This window comes from Lepidochelys kempii, chromosome 1 (genome assembly GCF_965140265.1).
Source record: "Lepidochelys kempii isolate rLepKem1 chromosome 1, rLepKem1.hap2, whole genome shotgun sequence".
NCBI classification, from domain to species: domain Eukaryota; kingdom Metazoa; phylum Chordata; order Testudines; family Cheloniidae; genus Lepidochelys; species Lepidochelys kempii.
The window spans coordinates 199,146,434-199,167,322 of record NC_133256.1 but is presented as its reverse complement, the minus strand read 5'-3'; the positions used below and the strand labels follow the sequence as shown (position 1 = coordinate 199,167,322).

General features: G+C 43.8%; 1 protein-coding gene across 1 annotated transcript; it reads right to left on the bottom strand.

The window, feature by feature from the left end:
• Positions 1-400: 400 nt before the first annotated feature.
• On the bottom strand, positions 401-20,577 carry LOC140896469 (protein spire homolog 1-like). The gene is made up of 16 exons (XM_073308349.1): positions 20,322-20,577; positions 17,487-17,518; positions 16,664-16,828; positions 14,827-14,952; positions 14,459-14,527; positions 12,936-13,106; positions 10,344-10,505; positions 9,759-9,888; positions 9,197-9,336; positions 7,567-7,639; positions 6,788-6,936; positions 5,222-5,350; positions 3,827-3,891; positions 2,923-2,950; positions 2,200-2,342; positions 401-761 (listed from the first exon to the last, which is right to left on the bottom strand). Exons 1-16 carry the CDS (start codon positions 20,575-20,577, stop codon positions 575-577), a joined length of 2,025 nt encoding a protein of 674 aa, XP_073164450.1. The 3' UTR covers positions 401-574.
• Between the last annotated feature and the right edge of the window lie 312 nt (positions 20,578-20,889).

Genomic DNA, 20,889 nt, shown 5'->3' with positions numbered 1-20,889 from the left:
CAACCAAGCTGCAAGCCCTGCAGTTTGTCTGCTGGCCATAGCTAGAATCCTATTCTGTATCTGCAGTTAATTTCTGGTGATGTTAAATGAGCCAATTATTGGGGGGGGGGGCGGGCGGAAGAAGGGCAGAGTGAGCATGAGGGGTGTGATCATGTGATGGAAGCCTCATTTTCCCCCTGCTAAGCAACAGAGCTTTGGGGTGAGTATTCCCACCCACTTACTGTGCTATTTCACTATTTAGATGATAGGGATTGCCCTTTGGCAGTGACTATTAGATTTCCATGGTCTTTATGGGTGACAGCAAGTGTGGTGAAGGATGAGATGCTAGAGGCATGATAGTGCTTCAACATTTATTATTTAATTTATTAAATAAATAAAAAGCAGATTGCTGAGAGCCACAATGTTTTACACTATTTCACTATAAGTAAACAGCTGTGCCTTCTGGGTAGCCAAGAGTATCCAGCAGGGGGTCTTTTATTCAGGCCTTTATGTTAATATATTCACTTCTTCAGGTGCAAAAAAAACACAAAAATGTAAAGGACTCAATAGGACAGGAGACACATTTGGAGAGGAGTCATTCCAGTTCAGTCCATGACCTGGATCTTTTCTTGGGAGGGATGCATTGCTGCTGGCTGGAGAGGACATGCAATAGGTATTGCTCACATTTGGTACAGACGTCCATAGAAGGCCAGTCCATCACGGTCTCTCTCTGAGAGGCAAGAGACTGTGCTAGGCAATAGGGTTCAAACACTAGTGGTACTCTGAAAGTTACAAAAATGAATCCAGGCTTCAGTTAAATAGGTGGAGTGTTCTGCCAACCCCTTTCCCGATCTGATCCAACACCCACTTAGCACTTCATCTAGAGTACAGTCCTGGATGGTGCTGAGCACCTTCTACTCCCTTCAGTGTATGACATGACTGGAACAAGCAAGCACCAGCTCATCTGCATTTGGGGAGGGGTTGGGGGTGGGAACATGGCCTCCAATGATCAAGATAGCAGTGACCTCTAGGATGCAGATAAATAGATCCCCACAGTTACTAATGTGCTTTCTTTACAGCTGTGGCTGGTCAAGACGGGGTCACAACTTTCTGATAAATGGTCTGGCCCTGGTGATTTGTATTTGTCACCTCCAGCCTCAATCACCACCATGTGCCATGCCTTGCAGTGAGAGCAGCTACCCTGGCAGAGCTCCAACTGGTTCTGAATGCAGCTACCCACCTGTTAAGCAATACTAATGGCTATCATCTCTGTACTCCGAACACTGTACTGACCCACACTGAAAAGTAGATCAAATCCAAATGCTGCAATGGACAGGTCTTGTCCGCCCCAAAGACACCTTTCAAATCCAAGAGTTTCCTAATATTGCTCTCATAATGGACAATGCAACTTCAGCCTAGAAGGAAGAGGTCTTCTGACCTCCCCCAACCCTTACCCTGCCACCAGCCCATAGCTATGGGGCTCCTTATAACGAGAGCCAAGAATGTCCAGACCTTAACACATTTGGGACAGGTTTTAAACTATCTTTTTGGAATAGCTTTCCCACAATAAAAGGGGAAGACAAAAAAAAGTTAACATACTAGCAGAAAAAGGAGAGAACAAAGAGACTGCTTGCTACTTTATGTATTCTGTGATGCACTCAGATACTGTAGCCTATGCACAAGATGCTATTAGTTTGCCAGAGGGGAGGATTCCTCTGGATCACCTAAAGTTACTGCCTGTGAACAGGAGTCCCAGTTTGTATCTAAGCTGTGGTGATATACAAGATATATTGGACCCTGAGGGAGTTTTATCCGCTTTAATGTCCCAGAGAATAAAAAACAAACAAACACTGGATAGGGATTATTGGGTGAATTTTTCTCCAATAGCATTAACTTGGAGAAAGAGACAGATATCAGGTATGGAAGTCTTTTAGGTGAGATGTTAACTGTAGTCTACTCTACCCATCTCTGTTCGGAACCTGAGATCTGATGGTCCCTTTTCAAGAGAGTCATTAATAAACCAGGATAATGGGTAGGCCGACAGCCATTCAGTGTAACATACTATTGGCCAAAGGCACTAATGTCTAATAGCCATTGTATTTGCCTACCCTGGTCCCACTTCACAGAAGCAATGCCTTCCCTTGAAAGGAACTTTGAGACACCCAGAAAGTGAAAGACTATAGAAAGTCTTACATTTAAAACAAAAACAAAAAACCTCACCTAGAACAATCCCAATGTTCTACTTCAAAAAACAACTGTGAGGATTTCTGGTCTTGGGTAGCCGAGTCCTCCTCCTTGGAGAGTCTCAGTGGTTTTATTAAGCTAAGCGGAAGATGCACACATGGTCTGGAGGGCAGAGACATCTAGAACCAGAATGCCATGAAACTTAAGTCACCAACAGAACAAATTCTCAGTTTTGAAAAGCCAGTATGGCTCAGGGCAAGTTTGCCAAATGCAGGACTAGTCGATATATTAATATACTAGTAAGGGGGAGAGATTTTAGTTGTACCAGGGTCAGGAAGTTCACTGTAATAAGTACTTCACCCAGAGGTCTCCAAGCACTTTACAAAGATGGATAGGCATCATCATCTCCATTGTCACAGGAGTAAAAGGAGGAACAAAGTGAAGCAACTTTCTTAACGTCACAGCAAGTTAATGGCCAAGCTTTGAAGAGAAGCCAGAAAAATATGTTGTTTTCCATCTGGTCCCTTAGACTATGCAACTGACCATACTTTTGGGGGTGTATATATTTTTGTTACTGATTTGGAATCTTGAGACAGCTTCTTCCATCTTCTTCGAGGCAACCCGGAGAGAGGTTTAAGGTAAATTGGAAGAGGCAATGGGACAGAGGAAATTATTTTATGATTAGGTAAGACACACGGTGGGGAGTGTCAAGACATAGAAATTAATCAGTTAAACTGCTGTACAGAGTAACGGACTTACCTTGATGCAGCAATTGCAGCAGATGACACTAAAGGGGGGAGGGGAGGGGAAAAAAACCAGTGTTATTATTTGAACAGAGTTCAGGAGATCTCAATACTGCAGACAAAGATGTGTCTTCCAAACAAGCTCAAAAGAATTTGCAATTCTGACTTATTCACCTGGCTTCAATTAGAACTTCCCTGTTCACTGGTAATTTGTGAACAGACTAATACGTACTAGTTTAAATGACTGATGTGTGAAAAAGCTCCAGCCTACGGAACTACTCACTATTTGCCACATGTACTCAATATTCACAATTCAATACTAGGGTTGTGTGACTAGGTCACCAAATGACAGGGTGTTTGATTGCTGCTGGATGACCCACGGTTCACAAACTGCTTTGCCTCAAATGTAGTTAAAATGACTAAGTCTGTAACAGGCCCCAGATTTGTTTCCCCCCCACACACATGAACAAATCTTACAGTTTATGAACAAGCAGAGGGGTCTCAACGTGTTCCAAGTCACTGAAGCATTCAGATAATTTCACTGTTCATCCATAAGATCCTGACTCTGAGCATTTGCCTAGGAGCCTGATCTAGAACCAAGCCACCATCTGCCCCAGGACTTTGGGGACAGTCAGATTCCACCTTTGCAGCGGAGAGCAGTCTCAAGTATAGGGGAACAAGGATGGTTCTTGAATGGTAAGAATTTCATTATCTTTCATGAATTTTAAAATTAAATTAACTAAGACACTACAAAGGGAACAGTCTTCCCAACATGAGAAAACAGTTACAATAGTGCTCAACTATGCAGGCAAAATTAAAGGGATAAACAACTTGCTCCATTGAGTGCTGCAATTGGACACTTTAGAATAGTTTTTATGATCCTTTCTCCTGCCCCATAAAGTCCTTCTACATCAGCTTACCTGCTACACAGATGACACCTGTAAGGCCACAGAAAGACCATCTGCTTATGGCAATTGAAACAGACCTGCAGATAAGAGTTACCTATGAATGCCAATGGGAAGTAACTCTTGGCAAGCAGTAACTGTTGCCAGTACAGAATAGCATATCCTATATTATTCAGCATCCTGAAGGCTTTAGATCTACATACAGTAACAGAGTTCAAATACAGGAAGGCAGAGACATAAGAATTAAAAGCCATAGGCAAAGAAGTTTTCAGAGAAGATTTGAAACTTGAGTGTTGATGACAAGATTTGATTCAGACAGTAAGAGCTGCTCTTGATGGCTAGATTGTGTGGACGACCATAGCCATCCAATAAAGAAAGCAAGGTGGGGATAGGGAAATGAGACAGACTATTATTTCCAGGGAGATTAAAGTGTCAGGCAAATTTTGATCCTGAAGTGGATGATGAGCCATAGGAAAAGCTGAGGAATAGCTTGGAGTTTTTTTTGTTCTGTTTTTAAATAAAGCACACATGGTGGTGAGAAGCGGTATTGCCACAGGTCTCAGCCTGGAGCACCAGAACTTGGGGAGGCCAAAGAGGAGAGAGTTTCAATAGTCAAGAAAGGGAGGGGATCGTGGAAGACTATTACAGAAGAGGCAGAAAGAAGGCAGGGTGTACACAAGCAGCGTTGGGGACTCCGACAGAAGTGTGAAGAAAGTGAGGATTCAGTAGGGTGACCAAATATCCTGTTTAAAGGGACAGTCCCATTTTTTGGGACTTTTTTCCTTATATAGGTGCCTATTACCCCTCACCCCTGTCCCGTTTCCTCCCCCCCTCCCCCCACAGTTGCTATCTGGTCACCTTAGGATTCAGGGTGAAGGACACCATAGTTGGACAGTGGAAGTGAACAACTATGTTAGGAGAAACTCCTTTTGCTCAAGAAAAACACTTTGGTCTCATAGTCCAAGTATCTGAATGTCCTTCAGCTAAAAGTCTAGGGTTTGCATTTGCTTAGAGCTTTTAGGAATGTCAGAAATCCTAGTTAAGTATTGCATCTTAAACCCATTTGGTTCTTGTGGGCCAGCTATGACAGAGTTTTCTTACTTTGGAAAGAAGGGATCTGTTGGGCAACAGCATGGAGTACTGGAGAACTAGCTAGGGTCTAGGCTCAGTGGGCAAATTAAACTTACTTAGAAATTTAACACTGTGCAGTGTCTAAAGCTTCCATGTGGACCGGGGCAGGATTCCTGAAGATCAGTGTATTATAGGGTTAAGTGAAGCCACTTGGGATCCATTTGGTTATCAGGCACATGTTATTCCCAGGAATGAAAGGACAGGAGTGCATGAAGAGGAATGGAGCCAGCAGGTTCTTCAGAAAGAAAGGGCAGTACATCTAGGGAGAATGGTAAATACCCTGGCTCTTGAAGATCTACTATAACCATCTCTTTGGCGGGAGCCCTCCATTTCAGACATCACGGCATATCTGCTTCCAATCAGTTCAGCAATGGTTGGTGATGGCCAACTTGTAGGAGAGGGGTAATCCTAGACAAAAAAAGGATAGCTAAGAGTTAAAGACCAAAGAAAAAAAAGCCAGTTGTTTGAGTGGGATTCTAAACCCGAATTGAACTCCAGCCCCAGGTGACTGATGGGTCTGCAGTACAGCAACTGCCCAAGTCATCTCAAGCATCTCCTCTCAAGCTCAGGTTCTGAGACAATAGAGGGCTGCCTGGTAAAGTGCCCTTCTGAGTCACAATACAGCCATGCCAGAGGCTGAGGGGAGTGAAGGATGGCAAGGGACGCACCTGGCTCCCATCTTGAAGGTGAGCCATGTTCTGAAGAAGTAGTTTTTGAAAACCAGCCATGAAAAAGAGCTTCAGGCCACACTTATATTCTCTGCTCCCGATACAATGAAGGGCCTCTTTGTATTAGGATAAGTCCAAAAGGCCACCCCGATACAAAAATGCGGTGTATCCCTTTCTGCAGCAGATAGGTGACAAAACAGCAGGTCTTACTGCAGCAGTGAAGGGACCGCATTTAAAGGTGCAGTACAAAATTTAGCATGGAGGACCAGAGCCACAAAGGTACTTAGGCACTTTAGTCCCAGTTTTAGGCTCCGCTGAAGACCACAGAACTCCTACTTGGAACCTGTGCGACACCTGTTGTCAGTCATGGCTTGGTTTTCCTAACAACGCCTTGAAATGCCTTATTCCTGAAGTTCAGTTAGGAGCACCGTGTAGCATGCTTGTTAACCGATTCTGACGTTATCGGTTAGTAGAATGTGCGTTATGCTAGTTTCTGCTGAACATGCACTTTCAGGTGCATTTTTAACATTCTGCAGGAGCTCTAGAACTGTAGCCATATACCATTTAGTTTAAACATTACTCATCATCAAGGGATAGTTACCCCATCACATATTCAGAAGAGCCAAGCTAGAAGGGAACAGCACCAGCTGTGCTAACTAGCAGAGGAGCAGGCACTGAAGAGCAGAGTTGTGTGAATAATGGGTTTTTTGCGCTTGCTATCAATTCTAAAATCCAAAGGTTTGAGTTGAACAAAACGTTGTGTTTTGATTTAGAATATTTTAAACTTGGATTGATTTAGACTATTTAAGTGTTTTAATCAAACAGTCATTTGGAACCAAAAATGGATTTTAAAAACAAAATCTAAACATTTCATTTTGACACTTTCAAAACAAAAATTTCAAACTGAAACAATTCAGCAAAACTGTCAAATTCGTAAAACATTTTGGTGTTGCTATATCTATTTTTTGTTGAAAAAGTTTGTCAAAATTTGGCCAGTTCTATTAAGAGTTCAAATTACAAAAGTTGGGGGAAGTCCATTTTCCCCATCCCATGTTCCATTTTAGCGCTCACTTCTATCCTAACATCAAGCTGCAACCCTTGGGACAGTAGCCTGGCCAGCTCATTACCAGCTTTTGGCACCACTGGGAGCGGAGTTGCAGGCCCATGCAGGACTTACATCTTCCTCGATTTGAAGGGCACTCCTTAAAGACTTGGACCTCCCTCGGCAGAAAGGCTGTCGTGGATTTAGATTCAGGAAGCTGCTTGTTTTACAGTCTCCTCGCACTGGCACGCTCTTGGGGGTAAATGTGCAGTCTGCAGAGCAATCTGGAAATGGTAAAGTAGGAAATGACAACAAGGAGTTAAAGCGTAAATGTGATCTGGTAACTTCTAGAGATTCTCTAGATGAGTGAAATGCTTAAGTACTACAGGCTGATCAGTTTCTGAAGGCAGTGAAGCCTGTTCTAAAGACCCTCTTCCCTTCCTCCCCCTTACCCAAAAATCACAGAAGCACCAAGTAATTGGGAAATTCTGATTAGAAATGTAAGCAAGAAACTGTGATGTTTTGTTTATATATGGGTCCTACTTTAAATCAATGATTAACTTATTCCTTTCATTCACACATTCTAAAGCCTCACTGAATGTTTGCTACCATAACATACATCTTGAGGCCTGAAACTGGAAGCATGAAGAATTTTGTTACTATTTAGAAATTTAACAGATTCAAGAAGTTTCACAGCCAGGAATTGATTTGAAAGGTCACTCTCCATGCCAGCAACTCCATGTTATGGAGATCCTCACATCAGATGGCTCTAGCAGACAAGTGACTTCAAAAACGAGGAGGAAGTCGAGAAAGATGGACTGGGGTCAGCTCATCAGAATGTGGAGGACCCATTGATTCAAGAATTTAGACCATGTTGTGAGAGGGGAGAGTAAGACAGGAACAGGCATACTGACCTGTGCTGCATGAGGTCAGTACAGATCTGTGTGAGATGACTCCCAAGTTGTATTTCAATGCCCCATCTGCTTCCTGTGGATCACAGGTGGGAGATTCTTAGTGGGTATAAAACACCACATCAGAGAGGTAGGGTTGGGTGGGAAGGTCACTTCCCCATAATCTATAGCCCCTGAGAATAGCAGATATGCTCCTCATTGACAATGAAGGAGACAACAGGGGTTCTTATGAGTGCCAATCTGGCAGTGGTAAGGTAAGCAGAAGTAGTGGTGAAATTAGCTGGCTTGTTCACCTCAATTCACACACCATGCTCCAGATTATTAAGAGCAATAATGAGTCAAACTCCACTGGAGTTACATCAAGGATGAATTTGACCCAGTAAAGATTTTAAAAAGTGGAGATGGGACCCAAATCCTAACGTCAACTCCAGCCACCCTCAAAAGTTTCAGGGATGGAAGATGTTCAGATGAAGCCCTTGAATCTAGATTCTCCTCCTACAGCTTTGGGGCCATGCAGGAAGCTAAATTTTCCCTGGCTCCAGTTTGCATGCAGGAACTCATGAAAGCAACTCAGGAAATTCTGTGGGTGACATAGCCTAATCCCCAGATGGTTCCAGGTACCAATGCCTTGGCCTCTCTCTAATCTAAACTAGTGGAAGTTCAAGACCCTATAATAGAAACTGCTTAAGAGATCCTTAGAATACAGGAAACCTTAATAACTGGATTTTGTTTTAAAATCCTGAATTGTTAGCTTGTGCTGCTGCAATCCTGCTAGCCAAGAGCATTTGTACAAGCCTTACCACTAGAGATACACCAATAGGATTCAGAATCAATGGAGCTATATGAGACATTGTCATCAGAATGATCACAAGTTTCTACCAACTATACACGGGAGCTGTGCAAATACAGCTAGATATTTTATGCAAATATTCATTCACATTTGCAATTGCTTAAGTCAAAGGAAAGCATTTCACTGACAAAAGTGCATGTAGGAAAACGTCCAGTTTATGTGCAGGAGTATTTGTGCCAGAAGAAAAAAAAGTGACTGCATTAGGGAACAGAAAACAAAGAAATGTGACTGATTAAACACAGCTTGAATTTCAGACACCAAGTACTCAGAACTGTTCATGATCAACTCATAGGGTTATTTTTTTAATATTATGATCATTCTAATTTATTGAATTAAACTGTTTGCTCAGATATTCCACAAGCAGAGAAGGTTGAATGATTAACTTGCAGTGAGTAGTATATCTCCACTATATCCCATAACACGTGAAATGCAGACATCTCTGGAGTGTAGATCAGTGATAAAGGGAAGGGGAGCAGAAGACATTTTGGCTAACATTGGCTTCACAGATTCCAACTCTTATGAAAAGAGTCATGGAATGTGCACTGAACCTCAGTTTTAAAGCCTCCATCCATACTACACAAATGATCCATTTTTACACAGGGCTTGGATTTCCGGAGGGTAGATAGGACTCATATCAACTGATTGGTACTCCAATTTATTCACCCTAGAAGAGTGAAGGGCCAAGTTGCCCATGCTGGGCTTTGAACCTGAAGTTCCAGGGTGCCAATATATTTTGGCCATTTCAGCCTCTATAATAGCAAGATTTCATTTAAAAGGACTTACCTGAAATTCTGGGACCAGCAAGTCAGGGATCAGCAGCTGTTTTTTAACTTTGTGAATTGTAAGCCCCGTACTGGCATTTTGGACAGATAAGACATTGCCACACAGGGAATTCAAAGAAAACATTGGCATCACAAAAGTATCTGGAAAAAAACAAAACCAAACCAAGAACTGCAACCTAAGTGAGCAAGACACTGACGACAGACTCCATAAGTCTCACACTGGACCTCTCTGAGGCGGTGATGGCTCAGCAACCCTTTGCCTCCTTTTAGTCTCACAGGAGTAGAGCCTTTTACCCCATCTTTCTTGTAAGAGGTGAGAGACTCCAGCCCAGGCACATGGGCCCTAGCAGGTGACATAAGCCAGAGATGAAGGGGACTGGATTAGATGACCTCTCAAGAGCCCTTCCAGTCTTACAACGTTATGATTCTGTCTGAAAAGTAGCAATGCTGGTGCCTCTGAAAATTGATCCGAGTGCCTTAGCATCCCTTACTTGACCCATGACTAACTCATACATCACACGTATGCCTACTACTAGTGGATGCTCAGCAGTACCAGTAGGTACCTTTGTGCCTGCTCCCATTTGTCTCTGTGGAAGACGGTCGAAGCTTGTGTGTCTGTTTTATTTCTGTCATGAGCAGGTCGTGCAGACTGGGTTCTTTGGGGGAGTTCTCTTTCAGCTTCCTCTCTGAGGCCTGCAACATGAAGTAGAGAGCTATGAAAAGCCACTGGATAAAATGAAGATCCCAGAGCAATATAGACATGCCCTTTCTGAGAAGGGCACTGTTTCACAAGTCAGTCTCCACACCCAGCCAGAAATTCTGTATCCCCAGCACTCTCACCATTTGTAACCTGTGCACTTTCCACACAAATTCCAATCTATAGGAAAAATAGAGTGTTTTGCTAATCAATGGAGAACATTTCCATGGACCAACTCAAAGTAGAAGCTATAGTAAGTGAACCATAGCTTGACCAAGACTGTTCAGAAACATTTTAGGAGGCAAAAAGGAAGAGAAGCAGCTGCATTAGTTAGAAATGACTAGGGGAGAAAAGGTTGAAGATCTGAGTCATCTTCCCTTCCCCCTGTAACACAGGGGGTCTTTTAATTTGGCCTATATATAAAAAAGGGATGGTCTAACATTCCAGCTACCTTGCCGGACTTGGGAATGGGATAGGTCAGTGTTGCTTCAGCCAGTTCAGGGATCCTTCTGTTCATGCCATCACAACTAAACAAGTCACTTATTGGCTTTAAAGGAGGCTGTGAAGGACCTGTGTTGCCTTCAGAGCTCTTGCAGTTTTGCTCACTGTTGATCTGAAAGGGCGAAAAGGACACTGAAGTGATGAAAGTTCATTTTTTCTTGAAAAGCCTCCTTCCCCAGAAATGGAGGATGAACTAGGAAATACAGTTTCATGACCTTACATAGCCACTCATGGCATTTCACAAGTGTGCCTCTAACTCAAGAGAATTTTTATAGGCAAGAGATTAAACAAGAGTCCTATTATAAAACACTTCTTGGGAGTGAAGGGTAAAAAGGGCAATAGGATTGTAAGATGTTGTTGCAAGGAGAAAAGCCTGTGAAGAAATAGCACGACTATCTACTGGGAGCTGGGTAGAGCACTTAGGTATGTGCATAAGGCTTACAAAATTCCTGCAGCCCATGAAAAGATCATGCATAGAAGTAGCATAAGGAGTTTCAAGGCTCTAAAACCTCAACATACTCCAACTCCAAAATTACAATATATCCAGACCATGGTCACACAGAGAGGGGACTTCATGCATTAGAGCTTAGCAGAACTTCCCCACCCAGTAAAGCACGAATAGCACCTCCTTGTAGTTTAAGAAGCTCCTAAACAGGTTAACTGTAACAGAAGTAGCTAGCAGGCACATACAAGTTTTTCTCTCAAGTTCTCATTGGAGAACACTAAGACAGATTATATCACATGGGCACCTCTTCTGCAACCCCTCCTGCAGCAAGCGTAGGGCTGTCACAAGAGGACAATATTTTGAGAAAATGAAACCAGACTCCATTTAGTATAGCGGGTGAAGCTGCGTTTGTTGGCTAGCCGTATTTTGTACCTGTGCTGTTCGCTCTAACACCCTGCTCTTTAGGAAAGCACTGGGGAATGCAGAGAGTGAGGGGAAGATACTAGCACTGGGTCTCCAGGTCAGTTTGCCATTTATCCTCGTGTTGCCTGTTCCTCTCATTTGTGCTTGCAAACTTGACCCTGGTTTGATACAGACTGATGCAAAGCAGCACTGAAGGTGCAGAGGGGCTCATTTGAATTTTGATGACTCACTTGTGGTTTCCAGAGGCTGTTTTGATCACGGACTGCACTGTAGCTAGCAGGAGGTACATGTACAACTGCTTGATAAATGCTTTTGTTACAGTGATGTATTTGTGACACTAATGATCCATGGATCACAATTGAAGACCCAGTTCATTCTGCTGCCTTAGGTTTGAGTGCACCTGCAATTTATGCCTCATAACATATAACAACTAGTGATATACCACCTCCTATGTGTACGTAACCCACTCACCTCCTGAGTGTGGTGTTCAGTCTTATCTAGTAGCACCAAGACCACTTAGAGATAAAAAGACCAATAAGTCTGCTCTACAGCCTTAGTTAACAGCCAGCTCATGTGGTGGAGGCTCATGCACTAAGCTCCAGAGGTCCCAGGTTCGATCCCACCCACTGACAACCGGAGTCTGTTGGTGTTACATATAGCCTACTCTAAGGTACTTCCTCTGCTTTCCCCTGATCACCAGAGTATCTAAGCACCTTGTGAATGGTGTATGCCCTATTAGCGGCGTTCAGACTCAGGCTTCAAGTACAGTTTCTCAGCCCAGTTGGAAGGACACCACCACAGTCCAGGAGCTGGTGTTTGACAGCTGGTGAAGGAGGGCGAGGGGAGGATTTTCAAAGTGAAGCTCTTCAGCCTTGGCTGAGCCAGGTATGTTATTCCCCCTCACCTTAGGAGGGCATACAATAAGCAGCTGAAGAACTGGCGTTTAGCGTGCTAGGCAAGATTTTTATTTTGTAACTGTCTCATCTCGTGCCAAAGAGTCGGCTTGCAAGAGATCGCAACACTGCACAACCTCATGCCAGCTTTTAAAACTGACCTAGCTCAAGCAGTGACAAGTGAGTGGTGATGCTGCAGTCCTTTAGAGGAACTCCATCGTCATCTCTGGGCACATCAGCAGCTTTGGAGCCCACTAACACTTCAGCCAGCACAACAGGACTTGCTGGGAACTTGTTCAGCTTTCCTTATTTTGCCCAAACCCCCATTCAAGTCAGTGAGTGCTGCTTAAGGCCCTCTGCTTAAGGCAGACCACTAGTAAACTTCCCTTTGGATACATTTCATGTAAGAGTCCTCCATTTCTGAATGGCATACTGCCAAGAAGATCAGGTAGGATGCACCCTGGAGAGCCTGTGGAGAGACAGATCAGTGATTCCAGAGCTGGGAAAGGTAGCGAGCAAGAGACAGTTTTATGAAGTGGCTTCAGACAAGGTAGCCTAGAATGGTTTACACAGCGCTAAGTTTAGTTCTTGGAAATGAAGTGAGTTGGTGGGTGAATGTGGTGGCCATTATATGCACAAGTGGAGCTCATGAATTCTCATTCACCCTTGGAGCCTGGAAGTTATTCCGAGGACACAGGTTGGGTTTAATCAAACAGATGTCAGATGCCAGGTAGCTAGAGTAGCAGATGCCAAACTAAGCATGTTGAGAACCATTGCTCACCTTCACCTTGCGGAGGGTGTACCTCTTGCATCGGATGTCCTCTGTCAAGAGCTCATAGGGAGAGCGGGTGTATTCCTTGGGAGGAACGCTACGTCGGGGTCGCTCCATGGCCTTGCGCAGCCTCACACCATTCTGCAGCTCCCCGAGGACACCGTGCCACAAGCTAGCCTGCTAAAGGGCCACATGCAGAGGAAGAGCTAACAGCATTAGCCTCATTAATGCAAACGGGGGTGGAGCTATGCACATGCTCCACCCACTTCAGCCATTTGTCAGGGGGTGCACACACTTAAAGGCTGGGGCAACAGTTATATTCCAAAGAGGCATCTAAGCATTGAGGTCAAGATGATCGGTGCCTTAGATACTCCAACATACGTATATAGCTACGACAGCACAGCTCTGCACCAGATGTGCCAAAGGAGGGGTCTGCCTAATGGTGATATTCAGCATATTAAGTGTATAATCCTGTGCTCCATAGACTGCTTTAGCTACCAGATACCATTCAAGGGGTTGACATGAATCTATGAAGCCCTGCTCAACGTGGGCCCTGGCTACCTGTCAGGATAGTGTAAGCAACTGGCTCTTTGGGGGGCTTGAATCTGGGAGACTAGAGGCAGAGGATTGGCAATGGGGCTCTTGCTTTTGAAACAGCACTTTTCTTAATTAAGTGCAGCAGAATCTCTTGGGATTTCAGGCCATACTGCAAAGGCCCATGCATTTACTCGGGTCTTCCCTGAATAAGCTATGAGGTTGATTTAGTGGTCTGGGGAGTGAGAGTTAACTTGCTAGTTTATTTTAATACATGACAAAATTGAAAATATGCCTAAACACAAACTTCACAAACATTTTCGTATGAATGGTTTGTTATGTTTCAAAGTGAACACTATTTAGACAAAGAGCAGGTCTCTTGGGGGTTGCTGTTCCTGTCTCTTAGCAGACTCCAGTGCATTGGTTTACCCTGGCAAGGCTCCAATCAGAAGAGCTGTTTACTTTTGCATGAGCACTGAATTCACTGGCCCTGGACAGAACAGAACAAGTAGTTGTCCCTGCCCCAGCAATCCTGGAGTTTACCAACTAGAGGGATAAGACTAGAAGGGATGGGGAGGAAGGGGGGGGGGGTCGGAGAGAGAAGAATATGGAAGCTATATCTCCCACCATTGCTTTAGCACTGATGGAGCTGAACAGGTGCTAACAGTTGAAGCCAATGGCCCTCAACTATCCTGACATCTAGACCTGCTCACAGCAGGTCTATGTGACATGGTGGCTAGAATGTCCCTGGCTGATCTACAGTGCTACAGTAGGAGATCTCCCCAAAGTTGGCAGTGTAGACAAGACCGAAGAGAAGAGACCTGCTCTTGGTGTGGATAGCAATTCCCAGAAAGAGCTAGAATTTAGTATAACGTGTCACTTGGTATTTAGAGGGTTTTAACTGGTTATGTTTATCTATTTGTTTTAAGCTGGGAAGTCACGAGAAGGCCTCACAGAGGGAGTATAAAAAAACAAAACCAAGAATTCTAAATCCTTACCCAGTAATTATCCTTCTCCTTCTGAGTGTCATTTTCCAGCAAGTCCTCCATATCCATTCTTCGTAGACTCTGTCAAATGAAGATGTGAGCTGATTAGTCTGTACTGTTCCAGTCATTCCTAGACCATTCCTGTCCATCCAGCCCCAGTCACAGTACTGACAACTTCAACAGTTGAAAAAACAACATGGAAGACAAATCCATGAGATTAATGTATTCTGGCTCTTGGGAGAAAGCCCACCCCTTTCACATGCAGGGAATAGAACTTTAGCTTAATAACCTTCTGCTTGGGGAAAAGGCAAGAGGATTAGCCTGGAATTAAGTGCGTGGGGTAGGAAGAAAGAGACAGCTTAATGATGGTCCCAAAATACCTCTTTGGAGCTCTGTAGGGTGAGCATTAGTTTCTGAAGATCTATGTACTCAGCAAAGAGAGCCCTGCAGACTGTTCTGTAATAGCTGGCAGCCTCAGAGGGCCTGGGCAAATGCTCCTCACAGATCTGAAAGGAAATTCAGCCATATACTCAGCACTGATGGTTGGAGAAAAGTCCTCCTTGAAATAAAGGATCTGGGGACAGAGGCAGGTTGCATCTCTCAGTTTCCAGTTTACTCAGGTTCTGAAATTAGGATCACCTTTTCTTGTGTCCCTTGCATGTTATAGCTCAGAAGAGCCTTCCCTTCTGCTGGGAGGGCAAAGGACTAGAGAAAGGGAAAGCTCAATTTTGTGCCAACTATGATGTAGGGAGCTATGTAATTTATCCTCTTTTATATACTGGAAATTTAAACACTGTCTTCTGATGAGGCTGCCCTTTTCTGAGACATGGCAGAGACAGCACGTTAGAGGAAGCCACTGTGTACTCTCATGAAGACTTGTTTTTATTCTCGGTTTTCCTTAAATCTAAAAATAAGCCTGGCAGACTGAAATTATGGCTGCTTGTGCATTGAACACACCAGCCAGTTGACCGGCAGCGAGAAAGCTTCGTTGAGAACAGTAATGGACTGAGCACAAAGTAGGAATCATTAGCATTCAAACCCCAGGTCTTTCAGAAACCTGGTATAAGGCCTTGGACAAATCAGGTTTTATGTGCCTCAGTTTCCCCATATGTAAAATGAAAGAGGGGTGGTGAGGCTTAGTGTCTGGACTGTGCTTTGAAGCTAGAGCACTGACCAGAGACCATGTGTTGCTTTGGATAAAGTTTTTCTTAGTGCCTGCATGCTGCCCAAGTTCTACTGATACAAAAATACCACCCCATATGGGGAGGGCTTCTAGTAAAAAGGCTAGTCTAGCCTAGAGGTGGGTTTGCAAAGCTATATCATAAGAGTCTTGCCTGCTAGAGACCAGAGGCCTGAAAAGAGGCAAATTAAGATTAGATGAAGCATTTCCTTTAGCTTCAGTGCTGCTTTTGAGTAGAGGGTCCCATTATCCCTTGGGATATGGGAAAAGGTTGCTTGGGAGGGTCCACTTTCTGACACTGCACTAGTCTCTCCTGACTGCCTGCACTTACATTCAGTTGCCAGGCCAAGAATAGTTTTAGGTAGACGGAATGCTGCAAGCACTGATTCTCCTCTTATCTGCAAGAATCTCTCCTGAAGGCAGGACAGGTGCATTAATACCATACTTTCTTACGGATGTGCCCATAACTTTCTTTTTACCACCTGGGGCTTATCTAGACCCCATCCAAATAAGCTGAATCTCTGCCGGTGACTTGGAAAATCAGGCAAAGGAGAGGGAAGTAGGAATCAAACAACCTCATAGAAATATGCCTGCAGGGAGCATAAGTTCAAGGCAGGTACTTGCACCAGGAGACAGCCATAGGAGAACCAGAGTTTAAGAGCCTACCCATGCTACAGATATTAATTGAGTTTGTAAGTCGTTAAGACATTACACATGGTGTATTTTCCCATCCTCACTACAATTAGTAGCTATGACACCTAACTGTGTGGGGTCCTTGCCAGTGGCCTAAGATGGCATGAGGTTTCCTGCAAACAGTGTGGGCCATGTGTACGTAGCCTGACCAATGTGAAACTAGTTTGCCCCTTCTTCCCATCTCTGCACAGCAGGATCTTCTGGAGTGCACCAGCTCACATGCGCTGGTGGGGCCAAGACCAGATTTTCCCAGAATACACTGGAACAACTAGGTAGTATGGTAAGTGTAGATACATTAGAGAATTTGACATGGTCGTATAGTAAAAATAAGAAGGGGTGGGAACCTTGAGGACATCCTGGAAAGTGATGGCTGGTTTTGTTGCCTCAGTGTCTAATTTCAGGAGGAGGGAGATCAGCTTCTCCAGTGATTCACTCAGCTCTCGCTCCAGATGGTTGTCAATCCCCCAATCCAGGGCTTTATAGATCACCATTCCCAGACACTCTGTCAACTACAGAAGCCAAGGAAATGGTTTTTCAGATTAATGCTGAAGTAATTTGGTATTGTGGAGATAAAGTGCCCAAATGGAACCCCAACATTTCTATCCCTCCCAACCATGCCAGCACCTTTTCCCACATTCAAGGCCATCTACCTCTTTGGACACAACATAATCCTACTGCTGTCATTCAAGCGGCTACTGAGATGCTCCATGGATCAACTGGGGATGAGAGACTGGGGCCTAATTCAGTTGTAACACCCAAATACAGTTAGATAACATTGTTTAAGTGAGCTGTGGCAGCAAGGAAAGCAGCCTGCTTCATCTCAGACCCACCGTTGACAGCATTTCCTGCCACAACCCAACCTCCCCCACCCCTTCAGTGTCTATCTTATGCCTAGTCAATTTGGGTCATTTTTTAATTTAGCCTGGAACTTCACCTAGATTTCCACTCCCATGCAGGAGACAACACCCTAGGCAAGCCACTGGGATAGCATGAGTGCCATGAATATTAGATGACCATGGAATCTTATGAACCTGCTGCATCACTGAAGAGCAAGACTGCCGAGATTCCTTTAGCTAGTCCTTTTATCAATGCAGGCTTCTATCTGTGCATTTGCCAGACTAAAGATCACAGGTTCTTGAATGTCATCTCTCAACTCCAGAGTCTTACCTGCTCCTCCAGTTGTTGAGTCTCATTAACATCTGAAAGGAAAACAAGTGAAAAAAGATAAAGCAGTTTACCAATCCCTACAGACTTTAAGTCCATACTAGAGAGGGCAATTGGAGTCGGCGTTTGGTTTCTTGCTGGCGGTGGATTTGACTGGGATACCACTGAGCCCTCTGACCTCTCACACTGTGCTGATATGACAAGCTGCAGAACCCACTCCTGGTCCTACACTTCCACAGCATTCACCCAGGTAGGGACACACCCAGCTGAAGTTACATGCAAGTTCTCTGACCAGCCACAGCATGAAGCAACAGTAGAAAGGCTACAGCCAAAATAACCCCCAGCTTTTCAGCCTAAGACCCCAGAGTGGTCTAGTCCTGCCCTGGTCCAAACACCAACCAGTATGAATTTATTATCCAGTTCATCTCCCCCTCTATGTGGAAAGGAATATGCAACAGCCTCTCTGAGCCAAGATTCCCAAGTACTTCACTCCAACTCAGTGGTTTAGATAAAGCAAAAACAAGTTTATTAAACTACAATAGATATCACTTAAAATCTAGCAAACAGATCAAAGCAGATTACCTAACAAACAAAACACACAAACTAAACTTAATATACTAAACAGATTGGATATGAATAGCAGTTTCTCACCCTAAGAGATAATACAAGCAGGCTTCAGATTCTTAAGGCACAAACTACACTTGCTTTGCAGCTTGGAATCCTCAAGTCTTTCATACACAGGCTAGAAATCCCTTTAGCCTGGGTCCAGCACTTCCCCCAGTTCAGTCTTTGTTCCTCAGAAGTCTTCTTGCATGGGGAATGAAGAACCACTGATGTCACTCCCTTCCTTCTATAGCTTTAGTATATGTTGGGAACCCTTTGATCCAAAACTCAGTTTGTGGAAAAACACTGACAAGGCCTGGCTTGACAAAGCCTCAGCTGGGATGATTTTCATAGATATTAAGGTCAGTTGGTCCTGCTTTGAGCAGGGGATTGGACTAGATGACCTCCTGAGGTCTCTTCCAACCCTGATATTCTATGATCCCAAGATGGAGTCCAGAAATGTGGCCTGGTCTCATGACCTTGTGGAGTCATAGCAACCATTACTTACAGACTGTCTGGAGCATTCTCAGGAAGGCTCACCAGGTGGGAGGTAAGCCTCTCCTAAGGCCTATTGTTTTCCCTAAGGGCTCATTACCCTGAATAGGTCCTTCCCAGCCAGCTATCTAGACTATCTTGCCTAGTGGGCATCACCCAGGTGTAACTACATTTGATATAAATAGTCAATATTCATAACTTTAGATAAGAAAATGATAAATGCATATCAATAGGATAATCATATTCAGCAAATCATAACTTTTCCAATGACACCTCACTTGACTCATCTTGCATAAAATGCATCATAATTATGCTTAATCATACATAATATCACTATGAAGAATATTGGGTACAGTGTCACAGTGGAGACCTCCAGAAGCCTTGAATCACATCAATCCTCCCCTTTCCAGAGGGGGTAAACCAAATATGACTATCTAAGGGTCACTAGAGAAGGTGCCTGGCGCATCTTCCATCTCGAGCCACGCATGGTGGTGGTGATCTGTTAGTGGATGTTTGTTACCCCAAAGAAAGAATAATTCTCCTTTCCTTCTGCATCCAGTAGTCTCTGGGGTGGTGGTGGTGTGCTAGGAAGAGAACATGCCTAAATATAGCTCCGTCTTTGCACCGTTTGACCTTTGGTAAAGGAAGGCATATTTATTGTCCACTCCAGGATACAAGATCTAGCAACAGCCACAGAATCCTTAGAGAGGTTTCAGCAAAAAGGAATGTGGGAGAGGTGCTTTGCTCTGAATGCTGCCACAAAATGAACTCCGAGTCTTTATCAGCCACTTGTCCCTCTTCCCTCACCACCACAGCTTATGCTGACAAACACATACCAGCACAATTGCTACTTCCAGAGAAAGTCTAACAGCAGAAAGCAAGCAGGCTAGGAAGTGCATCAATATGACTAAGCAGCTATCAGGTCACCAAAGCTTCAGATTAAAACATAAATATGTTGGGGGTGTGTACACCCATGTAGGTGAAGACAATCAATTTCCAAACCAGAGCCCCTTGTCTCAAGCATTTGTACAAATATCCCACAAAACAAGTGATTCAATAATCAAAGATAATGGGGGGGGGGAGAGAAGAGAAGGAATAGTCCTACATTGAACTTCTGTAGCACTTTCTGGCCAAAAATACTTTACAAACTGTAATTAAGTTTCAAAACATCCCTGTACACTAGAAAAAAAAGTATTTCATCCCCATATAATAGGTGGTGAAGAGCAGTAGATGCAGAACTAGAACCCGGAAACTTTGACTCCTAGTCAGATACTCTAACCATTAGAAATACTACTGGTTACAGAGTAGCAGCCGTGTTCGTCTGTATTTGCAAAAAGGAGTACTTATGGCACCTTAGAGACTAACGGATGCAACCGATAAAGTGAGCTGTAGCTCACAAAAGCTTATGCTCAAATAAATGTGTTAGTCTCTAAGGTGCCACAAGTACTCCTCATTCTTTTTTAGAAATACTACTGGTATGCTTCTCCATTCTCTGTAGATACTCTAATTGCTATGGAGAATACAGCCTTTCACATTAGGAGCATAGACATTTAGTTCAGGAACTACTACAAGTTAGTTTTTTATTTGTAGATTGATTCATGGAATTCACCACAGAAAGCATTTCAAAGACAGAATCACATGGCTGTACATTCTCATAGGCACAATAAAGAAACCCATAGCATTATCAGAGGGTGAAGACTTTTGTTTAAGAGCCCCATCCACCAGTGCCTTTGTTCTTACCAGGCTTAGGATGCACCATGAAGGAAACAGCACCATCAGAATGGATAAGGATGCTTCCCAGACCTTTAATCACCACAGGGTAGGGGCCCTGAGCCAACTGCTTCATTTTATGGCAACATTGAAAGCAAAGGGCCCAGGCTTGCTCCTCACTTATTGGCTGGTCACAGCATCTCAGAAACTCTCCCAAAGAGACCTTAGTGATATTCCTTCCTTCACAGCTTGAACAATCTACTTTTTTACTTTCACTACTCCCCATGTGCTTGTTTTGTTCTAGGATGTTCTACAACCACTCCTTAGACAGCCATAGGCAATTCTGGCCGTCTTTTATCCATTCTGCCTTGTCTCTTCTTCAGGTGGGACCATTTAGAGCAACTTTAGGCTACAGCTCCTTAAAGGGACACCATTATTTTCATCATCTACTCTCTATTTATACAAGCACCAGTGAATGAAGACTGAGAAAAAATTAAAAAGGACCTTGAAAGATTATAAACATGAAAAAATTAATGTCTGGCGTAACTCCATTGACTTCAACAGGTTTGTAATTAGAACAAACGTGGCTCTTGGGCTC

Bases quoted from the DNA above. Each gene is read 5' to 3' on its own strand.
- LOC140896469 (XM_073308349.1), bottom strand. From the start codon at position 20,577: ATGGGGAGTAGTGAAAGTAAAAAAGTAGATTGTTCAAGCTGTGAAGGA. The intron at 13,107-14,458 runs GTAAGGATTTAG...GTGGCCCTTTAG, and splicing joins AGGAGAAGGATAATTACTGG to CAGGCTAGCTTGTGGCACGG. The intron at 3,892-5,221 runs GTATTTACCATT...TCTTATCTGCAG, and splicing joins GTAGATCTTCAAGAGCCAGG to GTCTGTTTCAATTGCCATAA.